General features: G+C 40.0%; 1 protein-coding gene across 1 annotated transcript; it reads right to left on the bottom strand.

Annotated features, from left to right (window-relative positions):
* Window positions 1-1,529: 1,529 nt before the first annotated feature.
* On the bottom strand, window positions 1,530-16,471 carry LOC311051449 (vitellogenin-like; the record flags this gene model as incomplete). The annotated part of the gene is made up of 32 exons (XM_084066018.1): window positions 1,530-1,636; window positions 1,757-1,918; window positions 2,069-2,234; window positions 3,157-3,251; window positions 3,490-3,584; window positions 3,704-3,884; window positions 4,554-4,665; window positions 4,795-4,998; window positions 5,253-5,297; window positions 5,707-6,041; window positions 6,152-6,356; window positions 6,538-6,679; window positions 6,764-6,949; window positions 7,063-7,159; window positions 7,348-7,534; window positions 7,633-7,752; window positions 7,870-7,971; window positions 8,071-8,195; window positions 8,294-8,391; window positions 8,483-8,700; window positions 8,788-9,006; window positions 9,113-9,238; window positions 9,332-9,497; window positions 9,818-9,975; window positions 13,165-13,315; window positions 13,408-13,556; window positions 13,654-13,800; window positions 13,883-14,134; window positions 14,220-14,371; window positions 15,250-15,270; window positions 15,672-15,788; window positions 16,432-16,471. The coding sequence occupies 32 exons, from the start codon at window positions 16,469-16,471 to the stop codon at window positions 1,530-1,532; spliced, it is 4,680 nt and encodes a 1,559-aa protein (XP_083922144.1).
* Window positions 16,472-18,429: the final 1,958 nt, after the last annotated feature.

The raw sequence follows: 18,429 nt of genomic DNA, 5'->3' as shown, positions 1-18,429 counted from the left end.
AGTTGCTCTGTGGACATTTGATTAATAGACCTTAGGGTGGTTGTGTTTCAGTGGACATCCTTCTTCCGTCAAAACAGCTCACAAATCTTGCTGTTGTGTTTGCACACTGTTGTACTTAACCCAGCAGCTATGGGAGTTTTTTTGTCATTGGTCATGTTTTCAAACTCTCTTTAGGTGATTGTGATCCGTGGGAAGTATGTGTCTCTGATGTCTTTGTACAGTGGGCAGGTGGTTAGAAAATGTATCTCAGGTTCCACCTTGTTTTGTGAGCAATGGATGCACAGTCTATCTTCTCTTGGGAGGCAGGTCTGCGATCGTGAGACTGTGTTCACTGAGTCTGTACCTAGTCAGGGCCTTCCTTAGGTGTGGATCACAGTGCTCAGGTATTCTGGATTGTGTATTCTCTATTTAGGGCCAAATAGCATTCTATTTTGCTTTGCTTTTTTGGCTGATTCTTTCCAATGTGTCTGGTGACTTTATGTTTGTTGTCTTATAATTATATATATTAAGTTCCATAATAAAACATAAAAATGTAATAAACTCTTGGTATCAATATTTTTATATGGTTATCGAATTCTTAAAAAGAAATTACAGTATTGCATTCACGAATATCAATACTTTCAGTATTCATATAGTCATATTCTCAGGTAAAGTCTCCAAATGAAGAGGAAAAAATTAGTTAGTACTTCAATCAGGAACATTCTGCCATCTTATTGTTTTAAAGTGGCAATCCTAAACTTTTTCGATGAATACAACGGTATTATAACAAATATGTGTATGGTATATGTTAATGCAATATAAAGTAACTAGTTAGTATATCTGCAGTGGTTGGACTTGGTCTCCCTCTCCCTACACTTGAGAAATTTAGCCCCTGGTGTCGGGTAGCTTAACTGAAATAAGATCAGTAAGCATAATGGCAACAAAGTAAATTGCGGTTCGCTTGTTACGCTACCTTCCAATCGGTTATCAAATCTATGCATCTAGGAGACGGATCAGCATTTTTACAATTTAACAGATTGTCAGCTTTGTTTAATTTGTCATGCATGTACAATTTGGCAATTTCTGGGAAAAGGGGAAAGGAATAGCTATTAGAGGGATCTAATTGGACATCTAAGTAGACTCAGCTAAATCTAATTGGACTTAGCGACACCAGTTCATTAGCTGGCCTGCCCCCAAGATTGTATACTTTGTTGGACCACAATGTAAACAAGCTTCAGCTTTTTTGTGTTTTGATCCACTGTGACGTTTCTATTGCTGTCAGTCATTTACTGATGCCAATACAATTATTCTATTCTATTCTATAGAACATTGTTTGTTTCAAACCTATCTCTGGACAAACCTAATCACTTTCAGAACATTTAGAAATAACTTCCAGACAACATATTTTGGGATGCTGGTTATGTTGTTCTATATTTATTATTATCACATTTTACAAACAAAATAATCCAGACAATTGAGCTGAAATAACAAATAACATAACTGTGAATGACACAAAAGACCCACAGGAGACACGTATGACACAAAAGAGTTTATGCACACTCAGTGTTGCAGCTGCAGGCCAGATGTGCTTCTGTTGTCTCCCTCAGGTCCACACTCTTCTCGTAGCCACTAGTTTCAGACTGACTCGCCATTGAATCTGCAGTTGTGAGGAGAGTAAAGTAGTTAGGAACTGAGATTTTCCACAAAATCTTCCAGCTATAGCTTTTGAAACTGTTTTTATATTTTTTATTTTTTTTAAATCATTTTATAGACTTACCAGTAGGCACACAGTGGAAGCCCACTGTGACAGGAGTGGTCTTGACAGCCACGCAGCCAGTCAGACAGCGCAGCACCGGCACAACAGAGTAGCAATTGGACTCCTGCCCATGAACCATGATCTGCTTGTCCAACGTCACAGATTCAAGTCGCATGCGGCACTCTGTATTGGAGAGGTATGGATAATTAACTTGCTTTAAGAGTCGATTGATCCACCTGTGTGCCATGATAACATTTCAAATTCTTTTCATGTCACTCATCTTGGTTTATGCCATGGTTTTGAATGAGACTACAAAAAAGACTAGGTATTTACCAGTGGTGTCACGGCAGCTCTCAGCAGGGAGCACCCAGGAATGGGAATAGCTTACTGCATTCTTGGTCACATGTCCGTTGGGAGTGCGGTACTCTTGTCTGACTTCCCCATCAGCCTTACCGCAAAGTCCACATGTCTGTCCCTTCATCCAGTCCACCACTTTAACCTGAATGGAATGGCCATACATACTGTATAATTATATTATCTCAGATCATGATTCTAATGGCTTCATAAGCTATTTCAAATGTCAGCAGCACTTTTTATGTTGTTTGATAAATCCCCATGGTCAGCTTTTAAAGCTACAAGGTTTAGGTCACATGTTTGAGTACATTTAAAAGTCATTTAACAAAATATTTGAAGAGTATAGTCATTTATACTGCATTCATGCTTATACTTAAAGAGCATGGAAGTGATGGTGATTGAACGTTTTTTTTTGTTAAAATGTTAAAACTCTATATTCAAATAGTTATCACTGCTATAGAGTGTTTGTTCAGTAATAGTGGTCTCCCCATCCATCTCCTCAGCTCTTTAGTAAACAGAAACCTTATTTTCAGGTTGGGATACCAATTTTATCCAATCAGGAGAGAGAACCCCGTCAATCATCATCTTCAGTTTTACTGTGTTCCAATTGTGTTTGCTCATTATTTTGTTTCATCACTTCCAGTTTCACATGTTTATCCTGTATCTTGTATGAGTTGTATCTCTCTCTGGATTTGAATGGCATTGGTATCCTGACCTGAAACTGTATTTTCTGTTTACTAAGAGAAGGGGAAACCCCAGTTATTGAACAAACAAACAGCCAGTGGCGCAACCAGACCGCTAGTATAGGCTGGGCCGAGACAGAAGCGGGTGGGCACGCATGCGTCCCTGACCCTTGCGCGTGCGAAAATTTGCGGTTTGGGTGGATTTTGGGCGTTTTTTGTTACTTTATTTTGGTTTTAGGGTTAGGTTAGGGTTATGTTATTTAATTCTTATTTTTGCCTGATTTGAAAATGGCTGTGCCCCTGGTTTGTTCAAAATGTCAACGATTGCTATTGGAATATAGATTTAACATTTATTAAAAACAATGATTTTATTTTATTTTTTACCTTGCATGTGTCCTTAGCAAAGTAGACTTCCTGAAGTCCATAGCTTGGAGCATAGATAGCGATGCCCTCACCCTTAGGTATGATTCGGATTTGAGCTGATAGTAAAACATACCACAATAAATTATTCAGGTCAGTTTAAATATGCAGGTCAACAGTAGCTTAATCGTGTTTATTAAAAAGTATTTAAAGCAGAATGATAGGATTCCCAGAGGAAAAAAATATGAGAAACCCTGGTTTGTCAGAAACGTAATGCTTATTTTGGAAAAGTAAATTTGGCATGGTGGTTTTACTGCTATATAATAACTGGAGGATGTAATTAATATTTGTATAAACCTGTGGGATTCTGGTATGGGAGGTTGCTGATGGGAATTTCCCTTCCATTAATTAGCACAATCACATCATTGTTCTTTGGATGCAGGTCAATATCACTGAAAAGGCACACATGTAACAAATTATTATGTCAGCTCTCACATATATATATTTTTTAATTGTAAATTATATATTATCATCATTATTATTATATTGGGCATGGTATTCAAAGACTCACATGCCAGCAACTTTGACATTGATATAGTTCTGTTCAATAGCATCTTTCTTCAGCAGAACCATGAACTTGAGTTCATGGGTGCAATCCTGAGCCAGAATCTGGTAGCAAGAGACGGGCATCTCATTTGTGTAGCTCCTGTTGTTGAATGTGGTCAGTTTGTTTTTGATGAAGCTACATTCAGCTGTGAAGAAAAACAAAAACATAAATAGAATAGAAGGAAAAAGTTTTCTTAAAAATGTCTTTTGGCATGTGGGCAAATCGAAATTAAACTAAAAGTTTTCCTCAAATTTATAGAATTTTCTTTTTATATTACCTGCATTGGTCTTGGCGAGAAAATAGTGCAATTTGTTAACCATGTTGTCATCAAAAGGGGAAAGACCACTGAATTCATTAAGTGGTAGAGAGATTGGAAGAGGCATAGACATTTTGTAATAGCTCATCTGCAAGAAGGAAAATACAATAATTAAACATATTAAATAAATAAATAAACAAACAAACAAAATACAGCTTCAGTGATCCTGGAACAAAATCTGATTCATCATACTTTTGGTGTTTTTAAAATGATGTCCAGAGTCCTTTCAGATGTGGCGACCACAGTTAGTGACATTCGGCCTTCTGTGTTATTTTCCTTTCCCCCAACCAGTGAATTGAGGAGAGCAGCAGGAACATACTCGTAGGCACTATAAGATAAATGTTTGTCATGTTGTCATGTTTAAAAATGGCTCTTTAAATTTGAAATAGGCCATAATTAGGAATGCATACTGTATAAAGAACCACAGTACATGTATGTACAGGTATGCTTAGAATTACATCTTTGCATAGCGCCGAATAACAGGGATTATTCTGGCACTGTCTTTCCAATCCACTTTCAGGCGGGCTGCAGGGTTTGGACCAACTAGACCAGTCTCAGTGGTGAACACAGCCTGAAAACGATCAGTGTCCGTTCCATAGATAAACTTGACCTGTAGGGATATTGGGATAAACATTCAGCTGATTTGTAAGAGCACCCTTTTAAAACTGCAACAATACACACATGGACATGGCTGCTTTATGCTGTAAGATGGATGACGTAAAAATAAAAGGCTTCTTACCATAGCTTTATGCTTGCTAAGCACAGCTCCATCGGCATATAACCCCCAGTTGGAGTCAGCCAAAGAAGAAAGCATTAACTGCGCTCTGGCTGTAGGTTTGTCCAGGTAGGCAGCGAACTGATATCCTTGCAACTTCTGGTCAGCTCTCCTCACACGGAAGAGGATGGAAAAGGTAGGAGCGGAAACCTCGCTCAGGCATTTATTCTGAGGAACAGTGTTAACTGATGTAAATTCACCCACAGATCAAATGTTCATTTCTGTCTAAAGAGGATAAAGCTTTACCTGCTTGTAGATGGCCTCAAAACTTGAAGCACTGCTTCTGCTCTTGGAGTTTCTTACTGCTGAGGTGGCTTGAGAGATGATTGTCTGTACAAAGGTCATAGGAGATTTGTGAGAAATTGACTGCAGTTTTTAAAAGTTTTTTTTACTTATCCTTGCCCAAGATAAGTAAAACTTACCTGCTTCTTGTGGTTCCTCTGGAACGTATGGGGGTAAATTATAGCCTGTTTGGAACAAAACATATTTTTGTGTCAATTCCACTTTTTCATACTGTAAATTGTGATATGAAGATCTCACTATACTCCATATTTCCTTCTACGTAAAGTCATGAAATCATGATTAACTAGAAAATGTGCTCCTCGGAGCACAGGTCTCCGCCAGTACTGTTCCTGTCTTACCTATTTATATTACATATTGTCACGTGTCACTTGACCAATGTTAGCTTGGCTGATGGAAGTGACAAACCTATTTACCGGTTTCTATTTCGTCATGCGTCTCGCTAGCCAATCAAAGCACACCCTTTCAACATATTGTCACGTGTCACGTGAAGCTTGACCAATGTTAGCTTGGCGGACACACGGAAGGACGGAGACGAAAACATACTCTCCACCTCTGGCGGAGACAATGAGTTACCTTCGAGATCTGAGCAGACCTGGAGGAGCTGGAGCTAGAAGAACTGCTCACTGATCTACTGGAGCTAAGCCTGCTGCTGCTGCTGTGAGACGAGGAACTGGAGGATACGGACGAAGACTTGGAACGAGAGCGGCTGGAGCGAGAACTGCTGGAGCTGGAAGAAGACACGGTGCCATTCCTCAGACCAGGATACAGGATTTTCTTGAGTTTGTGCAAGACTGTTTTTTCCTCAGTGACTTCCTCTTCGCATAGGCTGTTGTGTTTAATAAGCTTCTCTGCAGCCTTTGGTCCGACTTGAACCTCCATCACCAGTCCCTCAATGACTACACCTTTAACTGAAAACATGACATTGAAATGTTATTAAATTGCGTGTGTGTGCGCGCGCGTGTGTGTGTGAGATTTACATAGTGTATATTTAATTGTATGTTGTATTTAGAACACTTGCCAGGTTTCACATAAACAGCAGCAGAATGCATTCCAATCATTTTGTAGAAAGCAGTGTCCCTGATGAATGCAGCATTCTCTGAGACAATCTTAACACAACTCTTCATGGCGAGGGTAGCACAGTACTTCTTATTAAACTGGGCTGCCTTTACAAGGGGCTCCATGTTAACTGGCATATCAGGATAAAGCACCTCAGAGGACTTTGACTAAAACAGAAGAAAGGAGTATAAGTATTTGGACTACGGTAACTATCAGTGTGTGTGTGTGTGTGTGTGTGTGTGTGTGTGTGTGTGTGTGTGTGTGTGTGTGTGTGTGTGTGTGTGTGTGTGTGTGTGTGTGTGTGTGTGTGTGTGTGTGTGTGTGTGGGTGGGTGTGTGGGTGACTCACTGAGCTCCCAGCAATAGAGGAGTAAATCATAGATGTGAGTCTCAATTTTGATATGGGTTCCAAGATTTTGGCAGGGATGATGGGTGTGATTTTTGTAGCTGCAAGATCCTCTATATTTTTTACCACAGCATGAGTTTGAACTCTGTTGAAAGAATAACGAGAGTTTCGAAGTTTGCACATTTTAGAGATTAATGGAGAAATACATGAAGAAAAATGTATGACTTACTGCAGAGTTGCAATGTACTCAGGCGCAGCAATGGGCAATGCCTCAATCTTGAAGTTGCCATCAGTGATGTCAAGCCATACTGCTATTTTTGATGGCATAAGAGAGTTGACCTTACCTCTGGTCAACACAGCTGCCTGGAGCATAGCAGTATTTACTCCCATCATAGCAAAGGTTTCCATAGCAATGCTAGGACAATGAGACAAATCATTTAAAATTATATTTTGAATATTACTGTTGTATCTAATTATAGTAAATATCACTGTAGTAAGAATGGCTGATTAATTGATTGACTTTCTTACCTTGGTTTGATCTCAGTCTCAAGCTGACAGATGGCTGTCTCCAGTAGGTGAGCAAAATTAAAGGTTTCTGGCAGCGCTGGAGTGGTCTTGGCCTTGACTATGCCAAAACAAATACAGTATAGAAGCACTACTTTACCCACTCTATACATCAATTATGCACTAGCACAACGTAACTTATCTCATCAATAATACTATGTGGATTTATCCCAGAACGTATCCAAAGTACATTTTACTTGCATTGGGCTTCAAGTTGTGGGTGTTGTTATGTAGTCAATAATTACTTACTTTGGACCGCTGCAACAGCCACAGCAGCAGTGACAACACTGAGTTCCATGGGAAAGCCAGCTGCAGTGGGGATAATGCGACGCATCTCAGTAGCCAGTATAGGTTTAGTATAATGGAAAGATGCACCAGACAGCAGAGTCTTAATAGCATGCTTTCCGTATGCTTCAACGGTGGGTCCAGTGGCAAGCTGCAGGGTAGAATTTTGCTTCATTATTATGTTTCATAAGATTGTCAAATACAATTTAATTTATTTCAAGGACAGGAGGTTATGTTCTGGAATCATACCGCAATGGCCTGGTCAATCATAGCCTTGTTGATGTTCGCAAAAGCAATTTCTTGTCCAAAGAATTTGATATACACAGATGCCAGGGGCTTGCTATTGGGCATACCTCTCCAATGCGAAAGCTGTGGAAAAAAGGTCATACCATCTGTACATCAGTACAGTGCTTTAATCATGTGCATTTCATCCTGAACTGAAATGAACGATTTGTATTTGTACTCTTCATGTTTCTTGTTGCCTACAGCTCTAAGGACACGCCTCATCTTGGTGACCCTATCAGTGTTCTCCAAAATACCAGGGTTTTTCAGAAGACTCTCCTGGAGTCCCTCAGTTCTTACGCCAACCTGTGTAAAAATGAAATAATATATGAATTGAACTGTTGAATAACTTGAATTACTACTTCGTGAGGTGTCATGAGAGGAAAACTGACAACTCGTCTTTACCTCCAGAATATCAGCAGCAGCACCGGCCATGAAGCCACTGGCTTTAGCCACAATGGATCTGGGCAAGATGGTGGCAGCGTCATTGATGTAGAAAGCACTTGCAGCAGCACCAAGCATCAGGGGATCTTTCATATAGTGAAATGAGACGGTTACATGATGATACAGAAAAGGTCAAGCGAAAAAAAAACTTAAATTAAACTTAAAATCAGATGTTAGCTCTTACTGCTGTACACATCCATGTGGACGGCTTTGCTGAAACGGTAGCTCAGTCTGTCCAATCTGGGGCTAAGGATTTTGACTGCAATGTCGCAAGCTGCAGCACTACAATGAGAGAATTACATTTTTCAACACGGATTGATTGGTATTGTTTCATAAGGCGTGATGCTAACTGAGCCTGTAATAGAGCACTTACACTGACGCGTGGCTAGCTACGGTACTCCTAGTCAAGGACTTCATGTGAGAATAAGTGAAGCTCGCCACCTGCAGGTTCTCCTCCGTCTTAAGAATGTTAGCTAGTGTGGTCACCAGACCCATTGGTGGCCTGGTCTCAAACAGCACGATGGAAGCAAGCATACGCAGCTCTGGGTGGAGAGCCCTGTCCATGAACAGTTGAATAGCCACTTCCTGGACCTAAATGACAAGAGGAGATGAGAAATAGTATAGTAGAAGTTTGCATGGATTATATTATTTATCCCCTGTTACTGAAAATTCACATACCACCCTGGATTCCTTCGGTGCAATGTTCCTCAGGGCCAAGATGGCATCAGCATGGACTCTCACGGGCAGACCTGCAGCAGCATTGCCAAACATGGGGAGGACCTTGGTGATTGGCTTAATGCTAACTGGGTGACCAGCGTTACCCAGAACCTTCAGCAGCAGGATGAGCTCCTCAGTTGCACCACTGGCAAGGGCCCCACTCAATTGATCATGGAGTGGCTACAGAAAGATATGAACTATAAAGATTCTAATCCAAATATTTTGTTCACTATTAGAAAAACTGTATGTATGTAGGTAGGTAGGTAGGTAGGTAGGTAGGTATTACCTTGATAAGCTCAGCGGGACAGACGACCTTCTCTGCACAATATTTTGCAATCATGGTACCGTAACCAAGCATGACAATTTCACGGAGAATGGGGTTGGCCACAATTTTGTCGTTGACTGCCAGGGCCTAGACCAATACAAATGATGCATTATCCTCTTTTAATTCCTTAACTTTTGTTAACTGGATAACAAGTGCTGTGTTGTTTGAAGTTTCACCAACCGCAAAAATCTTGATGGCCTCCAGATCAGATGTGACCATGTGCACAGATGCCACCAAAGCCTGGGCTGCTTCAGCAGCTGTAATGTGATCAGCCACGAACTTCTCCTTGATGAATCTCAGAACAGCTGATGTTCCAATGGCAGGGATGGCATCCAGGATCCAGCGTCTGAGAAAAAAAAAGTGAATGAGGTCTATAGACAATTGCGATGAGTGACAACTTGTCCTTACAGTATACCTCATCTATGGTAGGCGTTTGACAGTAGAGTAGTCAAAACTGAATGAATAAAAGATTGTCTACACACTGATAGTTTAGGGTTTTTAATGCACCAACGAGGTCGTGGTTCTTCATCAAACCTGTGAATAAGAACCTCCAGGGTTTGAGACGTCATGTTGTTGCATTAAAAGGGAGGCTGTCTTTTATTCGTTCAATGAGGTCTGTGTTATAAAATGTCCCAGTAAATTTCCATCCTCTAGGGGGAAACTAACCTGAAAGCAGGGCCGGTTTTGAACTGATTCCATAGCATCTCAAGGTCTTCATAGTGGGCTGTACGAAGGAGCTGAATGAGTTCCAGAAATTTGAGAGGCGCATCCACATGGACCTTTTCCACGTTGGAGGTAGCCAGATGATTCAGAGTATCCACAATCTACAAACAGAGCAAATCATTGTCATTGAAGATTGACCAGAATAATTGTGATGCTCAAATTAATAGGAATAGAAAACAGCCCCCTTCGGAGGTTTGGCCACTTCCTATGAGAAAGCCCCCCTGTACCCCTAGACAGATACAGGCCCAGTGGGCAGCTAAACATTGTGGCCAGGTCAATGTCAAAGGGAAAGCCCCCTGTACCCCTAGACAGATACAGATCCAGTGGGCAGCTAAACATTGTGGCCAGGTCAATGTTAAATGTGCAGTTTTTGCCAAAATGTAAAAATAATGAAGTATAATAAGTAAAATGTTGGGGCATCATGTAAACATGCATGGTACATCATTATCAGAGCTACATGTATCCTTCAAGTTGTTGTTTGGCCCCAAAATGAGTGGATATACTTATTGTAGCGATTTGTAGCAATATTGGGGCTTAAATGTACTATAATTAAGAAAGAAAAAGTATTGTATGTGTTTAGCCCCTCATTTGTTAAACAAAGGTACATATACAATAAAACATAAAATAGAAAATAAATAAATAGTAAAATAAAAAAGGTGGCCAGTGTTGTCAGGGGTCTTTCAGCAAGGGCTGGACAGGGACAAAAAATGTGGTGCTGGCATTTAATTGCCTATCAAGTATAGTGCTTTTTACAAATTCCTCCATACGTTTTATGTCGCACGGCTGCCTCTGGCTCGGTGGGAATGGCAGCCTCACAAAGTCCGATAAAAACTTCCATACAGGCTCGCGCACACACAACGTCTCGCATGTAACCCTAGTAACAGTAGAAGAGAGGTAGTTTGTTGACTGTGCAGCTACAATGGCTGAGTGGTGTTTGTTCTTTGCGCAGTGCGAGTCCGGCGCATGTGCATTGTTAGCTCTGGTTCAGAGCGTTAGTGAGTTCCCTAAACGCTCTGGAAGACCCCTCGCTCCGCCTAAACGCACCCCACCTACTCTGTAAAATACACTTTTTTGGCAGAAAATAAAATATGTCAGCGAGACGGACATTATTTGTATTTACTCCACAGTGCCCTCTACAGATCTGGGGGATTTGAACTTACCATTAACCAAAATGTAGAGGGCACTGTGGAGTAAATACAAATAATGTCCGTCTCGCTGACATATTTTATTTTCTGCCCAAAAAGTGTATTTTACAGAGTAGGTGGGGTGCGTTTAGGCGTGCGGGGTTGGAGAATAGACATTCAACAACACAAAACAGCCTTTGCTTCGGTGAGTAGCGAAATGTTTTTGTTTATTTTCACTACGCTTGAGCGCTGGCAGGGCAGTGGAATTCCTTGTACATGCGCAGAGCGAGGGGTCTTCCAGAGCGTTAAAGGGAACTCACTAACGTCTGAACTGAACCAGAGCTAGTGCATTGTGCAGTAGAAGTGTCGATGGCTAAATGAAAACCTGTTTGTGCGTGCGCGCCGCCTACAGGGCTAAATGTGGGATTATTAGAAGTGAAGACACGTTTTATTTGTGGTAAGTTTCAAGACGATTGGACAACTGCTCTGCTATGAGTTTGTAGTCCGCACTCCGCACACATACGGGCTGGCTGCAGACTGGCTTCAATTAAAGTAGAGAAGATGATGGAGGTAAGAAGGGTTGGGAAGGAATGGGAGAAGGAGGGTAATGGGACGTGCACACATAGACACTAGACTAGGTAGTGCTTGAGCACCTGCCCGTTTGCCCGCTGGACAGCAATGTGCCCTTTTGAAAGTTCGTTTTTAAAGTTTTTCTTTTTTTTAACAGTGTACAGTATGTGGCCCATGGTCGATCAATTCTGGATTAAAAGCTTCTAATATGCCCCAAATGCGCGTTATAAATGTCGTCAAAAACATCCCCACACGTGCCCCGCGGCACTCGTACGTGCCCTGCAGCCCCTCCCTTCCCTGCTCTCAACGTGAACGCGCACTCGCGCAGAGCAGACAGCCAGTCACTCAGGCAGAGTGAAGCCAAGCAACACAGTCAGTGTTGGTCCCCTGCGCGGGTTTTCTTTCACTTCTCTCTTTCATTCAGTTGTTGCACTGATTGACAGCCACCAGGTAACAAATACAACGAGTGTATTGTTTAATCCCCTAGGCTAAATCAGATGCCAAACTATAACTTCACTCTTCTTTTCTTCAATTTCTTGCATCCATTTAGTCTCGTTGTTGTGCAGAAAGTCTCATTCAGCGCAGCTGTGCCTTAATTAGCGTTTTCCAGTGGTGGAAAAAGTACTCACAACATTTCTAGTAAAAGTAAAAGTATCAATACTGCAATGTAGAAATACTCAAAGAATAATTTACTTGAGTAAAACTACAAAAGTATTGGTATCAAAATGTACTTAAAGTACCAAAGTTAAGTAAAAAAAAAGGTGCTCATTATGCAGAATATTTATATATATATATATATATTTTCAAATGGCTGAAATGTATATAGGGCTGAAGTGATGAAATGTATGTTTTGTAATAATAATCTACTAAATCTACAAAGTAAAGTTTTCAAATAATTGTAGTGGAGTAAAAGTAGAATATTTGCATCTGAGATGTAGTGAAGACAGTAGAAGTAAGTGTATTGAAAATGGGAAATACTCAAGTAAAGTAAAAATGGCTCAAAATTTTACTTATAAGTACAATACTTGAGTACATGCACTTAGTTACTTTCCACTGGCGATTTCCTGACTGCCCAGGTAACAACCTAGGTTTACCTTATAGGTTTACATTAATGCTGCTGTTTAATTTCTTCAGTTAGTTTCTAGGAGATTAACCCTTAATTATCATGCACAGAGCAGTACATTGATGTAGTAGTTGATACAAATATTTTATTTTATAGCAAAAAGTAAAACCGTAAAAAATGTTGATTTCTATTGGTCAAACAGAACCGAATTAGACCCGAATTAGACCCGAATTAGACCGAGTTAGACCCGAATTAGACCCGAATTAGACCGAGTTAGACCCGAATTAGACCCGAAAACTTTCTGCTGCGCGCGCGTGCATGTTCGCGCGCCACAGAAGGTGCCCTTTTTTTTCACTTGAGCACCTGCCCCTCTAAATGTCTGTGCACGCCCTAAAGGGAGAAGGGTGGGGGTTACACTTACTGGGGTTCAATCATGTTGATTCTGCACTGTCTGTGTTGTGTATTTGTGTAACCAGAATAGCATATTTCCAGTCATTATTTTATTGATCCTTATAAGTAATATGAAACAATACCTGAGCCTGTAAGTTGTTGACCTTAATGAGCTGAAGTGGGGATTGACGAAGCTCATCACCAAACTCATACTTAAGTGATCCACGGTGAACATACTCAGCTGCGATTGGCACAATTGGTGTTGTCTGAATCCCAAGGAAGATGAACTTTTGTCTTAAGGAGTAAAATGGAATAAAAAACATTAATGTGTGATTAAGCATCATTAAGCAGTGCCATTGTTTTGAATTATGCGTCGCTGAACTTACTTGGTCTCCACTTGAGCAGCACCGTTCCTCTCAACAAATGGTGAGAATTGAATCAGTTCACTGACACTTGCCTCCAATATCAGCGCACCAGCGGCAGCAGGCTTCAAGATGTAGTTGTATGCTGCAACTCCCCTCAGGTTCTTTGTTCCCTGTGTATAGACACATAGTTATTTGATTTTGTGGCAAGTATACAGTAATGCATCTTATGACAGAACATGTATTTGCCTTCACCTGCTGGCACTCAACACACTTCTTGGTGTAGACTAAACCACTGTCCTTACTGATCTTCTCCCGGCAGTGCTGAAGGTCCTTGGTCTTGGTCAGAAGGATGCGCTCAGCCTTTAAGTCCTCAGTAATGGCGTAAAGGGTCTTGCATACACCCTGAGCTCCAGACTGAGAGACATTTGGGAAAGGTTACTGGAGAGCTCTAACTTTCTGATTGATTTGTATGTAGCTGCAAGGGCTTTGGACAAACCTCCTGCAGCTCGTACACATTCTGAGTCTTCTTAACGTTGAGCTGAAGGACATTGAGGATACCTCTGATGATGTTCAACATCATTTCCGAGATTCTCTCAGGGGCATACACTTTACCCACAACACCACTGGCATACTCAAACTTGATAGGAATCATAAGCTCAGCAGCCAGGGCGGCAGTGAGCTTAGTGGCAGGTATAAATGGATCTTTGGGCAGGAAACCACTGTACTCATAAAGTTCAGGTTCCACAAGCTATAGGGTAAAAAGAACATTGTTTAATGTAAAGGAATGACCATTTGTTGATATTTAGTCACCTTTTGAAAATGATGACCTTTACCTTAAGCAAAAAGGTATTGTGGGCAAGAGCACTGATGAGAACTTTGCTGCTGACTTTTACTCCAGCTGTCGCCAGACCCTGATCAGGCAGACCGCCCATGAGCACTGCCTCATACTTGTACACATAGGTCTTAGTTGGAGCAAATGCAGGATCTGTGAATACAATTTCCTTCTGTTAGAAGAGTAATGAAATAATAATAATTGATCATTTTTACCATGAATTTATGAAAGATACATCATTTGCAGCAATATCTTTTGTGACTGTCGACAGAGGATAATATGCATTAAAGCGATGTTTCCCTTTCAAACATGTTTGGGGGCATTTTAACATCTACTCTGGCTTTTGTGTTTCACCCCAGACAGTATTTAGATATTTTATATTTATTTTATCTGACACGCCCACTACCTATACAAACCCATCGTAACTTCAAACTCAATTTTAACCATGATAGATTCACTGAAAACACCCGTCCTTGGTTCTGGTGAATGATATTGTCCTTATAATGCGTGAGGGGCTGTTACTTTTTTCATTTATTTTACGAAAGTTTTGTATTTAAAACAATAATTAAAAAAAAATATATATAAAATAAGTAATTGAAAAAACACAGCCCCCTCACGCATTAGAAGGACAATATCAGTCACCAGAACCAAGGACGGGTGTTTTCGATGACTCCATCATGGTTAAAATGGATTTTGAAGTTACAATGGGTTTGTACAGGAAGGGGGCGTGTCTGATAAAATGAATATGAAATATTGAAACACTGAATCAAGCAACTTAAAAACTGTCTGGGGTGCTCACAAAAGCCAGAGTAGACGTTAAAATGACCCCACACATGTTTGAAAGTGAAATATCCCTTTAAGTTTCGCATGGCTATAAGACTAATGCTATTACTATTCATTATTATTATTATTATTATTATTATTATTATTATTATTATTATTATTACTTACTCCTGGGGTGGAGAACCCAACAAATATTATTAATGAAAACAGACATCATTATTTGTGATGGTTTTACAATGTGCACGTACCAAAGTTGCGGTGTTGACCAGCTAAAAGGAAATAACACAAGATTAGATTGAACTAACACCAGAATTCCATGCCTAAGTATATTCCTAAGTAACTCCTCTTACTCTTTTCAACATACATAAGCATACACCTACTGTAGATACATCTTCTAATCTTTTAATTCCATTGCCACTTGACACAACACAATTTGCATTGAGTTTTCCAATAAATGTTGGTAATAGTTTACTGGCAAATTCCTTTTTTTTTTTCATAATAATTAAACATTACGCCATTAAACATTAAGCTAAAAAAACAGAATCACTTTTGACTTCCACAAACATATAACTGCCTGTAGCACCTGTAGCAGTCTCAAGTAATGGCATAGTTTAGTTAATGTAATTTATAATGGTGCAGCTTTTTATTTAACAGGGAAAATCATACTCACCCACAAGGGCCAGAGTCATGACGAGCACAACCACTCTCATGGCTGCAGGTGCTGTGGAAGTCTCCAAGCGGCTCCAAGCAGCTCCTTTATCAGAAAAAACTCTGGGGGGCAAAGCCCCTGTTAGCACAATTATCATGAAATTGTGATGCAAAGTCACTTCTTGTGTATGCCATTGGATGGATCGTTATCTTATTGGTACAAAGAGGGTGTGAATCAGTTTCGGTTCAGGTTAGGGCCACCTGACTTGTATTCTACTGACATGTGCCAGGTCAGCATTAAAGGGATAGTTCACCCAAAACAAAAACTTATTTTCTATCAATTACACACCCCGCGAAGCTTTGAATTCATCGAGATTTTTTTGTTTTTGTCGCATTCCTAAGCCAATAATTTTATTGCCTCATAGACTGTCGGTCATCAAATTATTGGCTTAGGAATGCGACAAAAACAAAACAATCTCCATGAATTCAAGGCTCCATGGGGTGAGTAATCGATAGAAAAAAAGGCATTATGGGGGTGACCTATCTCTTTAAGCATCGGTTTCACATTGTTTGATCATGTCTCTCCACGACGCAGTCCTTTTGATGAGGACATCAAAAGAACTATAAAGTAGTCATTTTTTTATGTACATGGTTTTAGTTTTTTCTATTTTTGTTTTCCTTTTTTTCTAAAGGATCAGTGTTTGACAGAATGATAAAACCCAATATTTGTTCAGTTGATATCTCCTAAAACTGTGATTAATTAAGAATAATCTTTGTTTTACCTCTGACAGTCTTCTCATGATCCAAATGGTCATGAGGCATACATCTGTAAATAAAGTGAAGAACATACACCAGTGATTCTATTGCTGGGTTTGAATTTTGGATTGTTTGAACCTTTCATACCCATAGGAAATGTAGTGATTTGCATTTCAGTATAGTATCATTTTGCACAGATTTAGAAGCGATTAAAGAAGGTGGCATGTCTCCTATAATAAAAGTTCAAAAAAGTTCAAATAACGTGGCCACAGTGACTATACTGTTAAGTATTTGCTCACTTTATCTCTACTTATTTATAGGGTCAAGATGACCTTTACTGACATGTCATTTTAGCATGTTTGTTCTAGATATGATGCCAATGTTTAAACATTACTTTTGAACAGCTGTGATGAGATGCAAATAACAAAGCTAACATTGATTCGGATGCTAAAACAAAAATAATAATAATAATATTCAGATGCTATCAATGCATTGAATGGGACATTATCACGTTGAATCAGACCATGACCTACCAACGGAGATGACTTCCACTCGAAAAAAGTAAAGTTTCGCGTCACATTGATAACATAGGCAGATCGATCTAAAAATGTCTGGCGCATGTCACAAGCTGTAATATTTTAGAGTGAGATGAGCTATATAAAGGCAATGATACCTTCACTAAGTAGGTAGTATTTAAGTAAGTAGATTAAGAAATGGTCTGGAAAGGGATTCATGATTGTGTGCCAATCGTATCTTTACTACCACAAAACGGATGAGGCCTTGCAGCCCCCTTGTGATCTTATTTATACCCCCAATGCCACACTCCAAGTAGGGAACCACAGCTTTAGAGCAGGGGTGGACAAACTTGTTGCGATCCAAACCACTATTTGTGATAATTAATTAACAAGGATGAAGTTATTGATATTTACAACTGTTACGACCCAGCCTAGGGGTCACTAGGTGTAACATAGAAAATGGACTCCCTACTTCCAGGTTTTAAAATCCAGATTTATTTTATATTTAAGATAAAAACATCATTACCTCAGGGTGGGACCATAAAATCCTAAATACAATAACACAAACTCCTACCCTTACCTAACACAAAGGAAACCAAAAATACAAATATCTAACCTATTATAAACTAGCAAAAACAGAGAATGAACTAATAACAAAAAGAGAGGTCAGCCACCCCTACACACACAGAACTTTAACCCATGGTAAACAGAGTGCTGGTGTTTGGAGGCTGGTAGGAGGAAGACGCCTAAACTCTGAAGACCGGTGACAGCTATATTTATAGAGGAGTCCACCACACAGGAGCCAATCAGGTCCCACCTAATAGTAAGGCTGGGAACCATAGACTGTATAAAAAGAATGGACTAAGCCACACCTCTGGTTTCTACAGACCGAAAATGAAGCCGATTGTTCAGGAATTAGAAATCCGCCATCTTTAATATATGCCAAAAAGTTTCCGGGAATATGAACCGGAAATCAATCCCTAAAGAATGCTATTGGTTGTGTAGCTTGTCAATCAAATCATCCCGCCCCTCCTAGAGCATAGCCTACCTTATTGTCAATCCTTGTCAATATTCTTTCTGACACAAGCAGGGGTAAAACAGCGAAACTACAGGCCATTCATATGAACTGTCTCTTCTGTATTAGTCAATGTAAAAATCTCAAGCTGGCCCCTTGCTAGGAACAAGTCTACAGTACACTCAGACACCACTCACACACCAGGTACTCAATCACTCAATCAGCACCACTCAATCACCCATGCATCAATTAGGGGCAAAATATATACACAGGGTAAGACACCGCCACAGGGAAATATACATATAACAACAACCAATTAATCACAAAAGAGTCACTAGGGCAGAAACAAACCAAAGAAGAAGAAAGTGTTAAAGGTGTAGTGAAATGAAAAATATGTTTTTCACACTTTTAGAGCATATCCGTGGTCATCATATGGGCATACCTAACAATAGACGCCAAAAAAAATGAAAAAAAAACATTTTTGTGTATTTTTA

The sequence above is a fragment of the Gymnoscopelus microlampas genome, assembly GCF_963454915.1.
Source record: "Gymnoscopelus microlampas genome assembly, chromosome: 9".
Classification (NCBI taxonomy): domain Eukaryota; kingdom Metazoa; phylum Chordata; class Actinopteri; order Myctophiformes; family Myctophidae; genus Gymnoscopelus; species Gymnoscopelus microlampas.
This window is presented reverse-complemented; position numbering and strand designations above follow the sequence as displayed.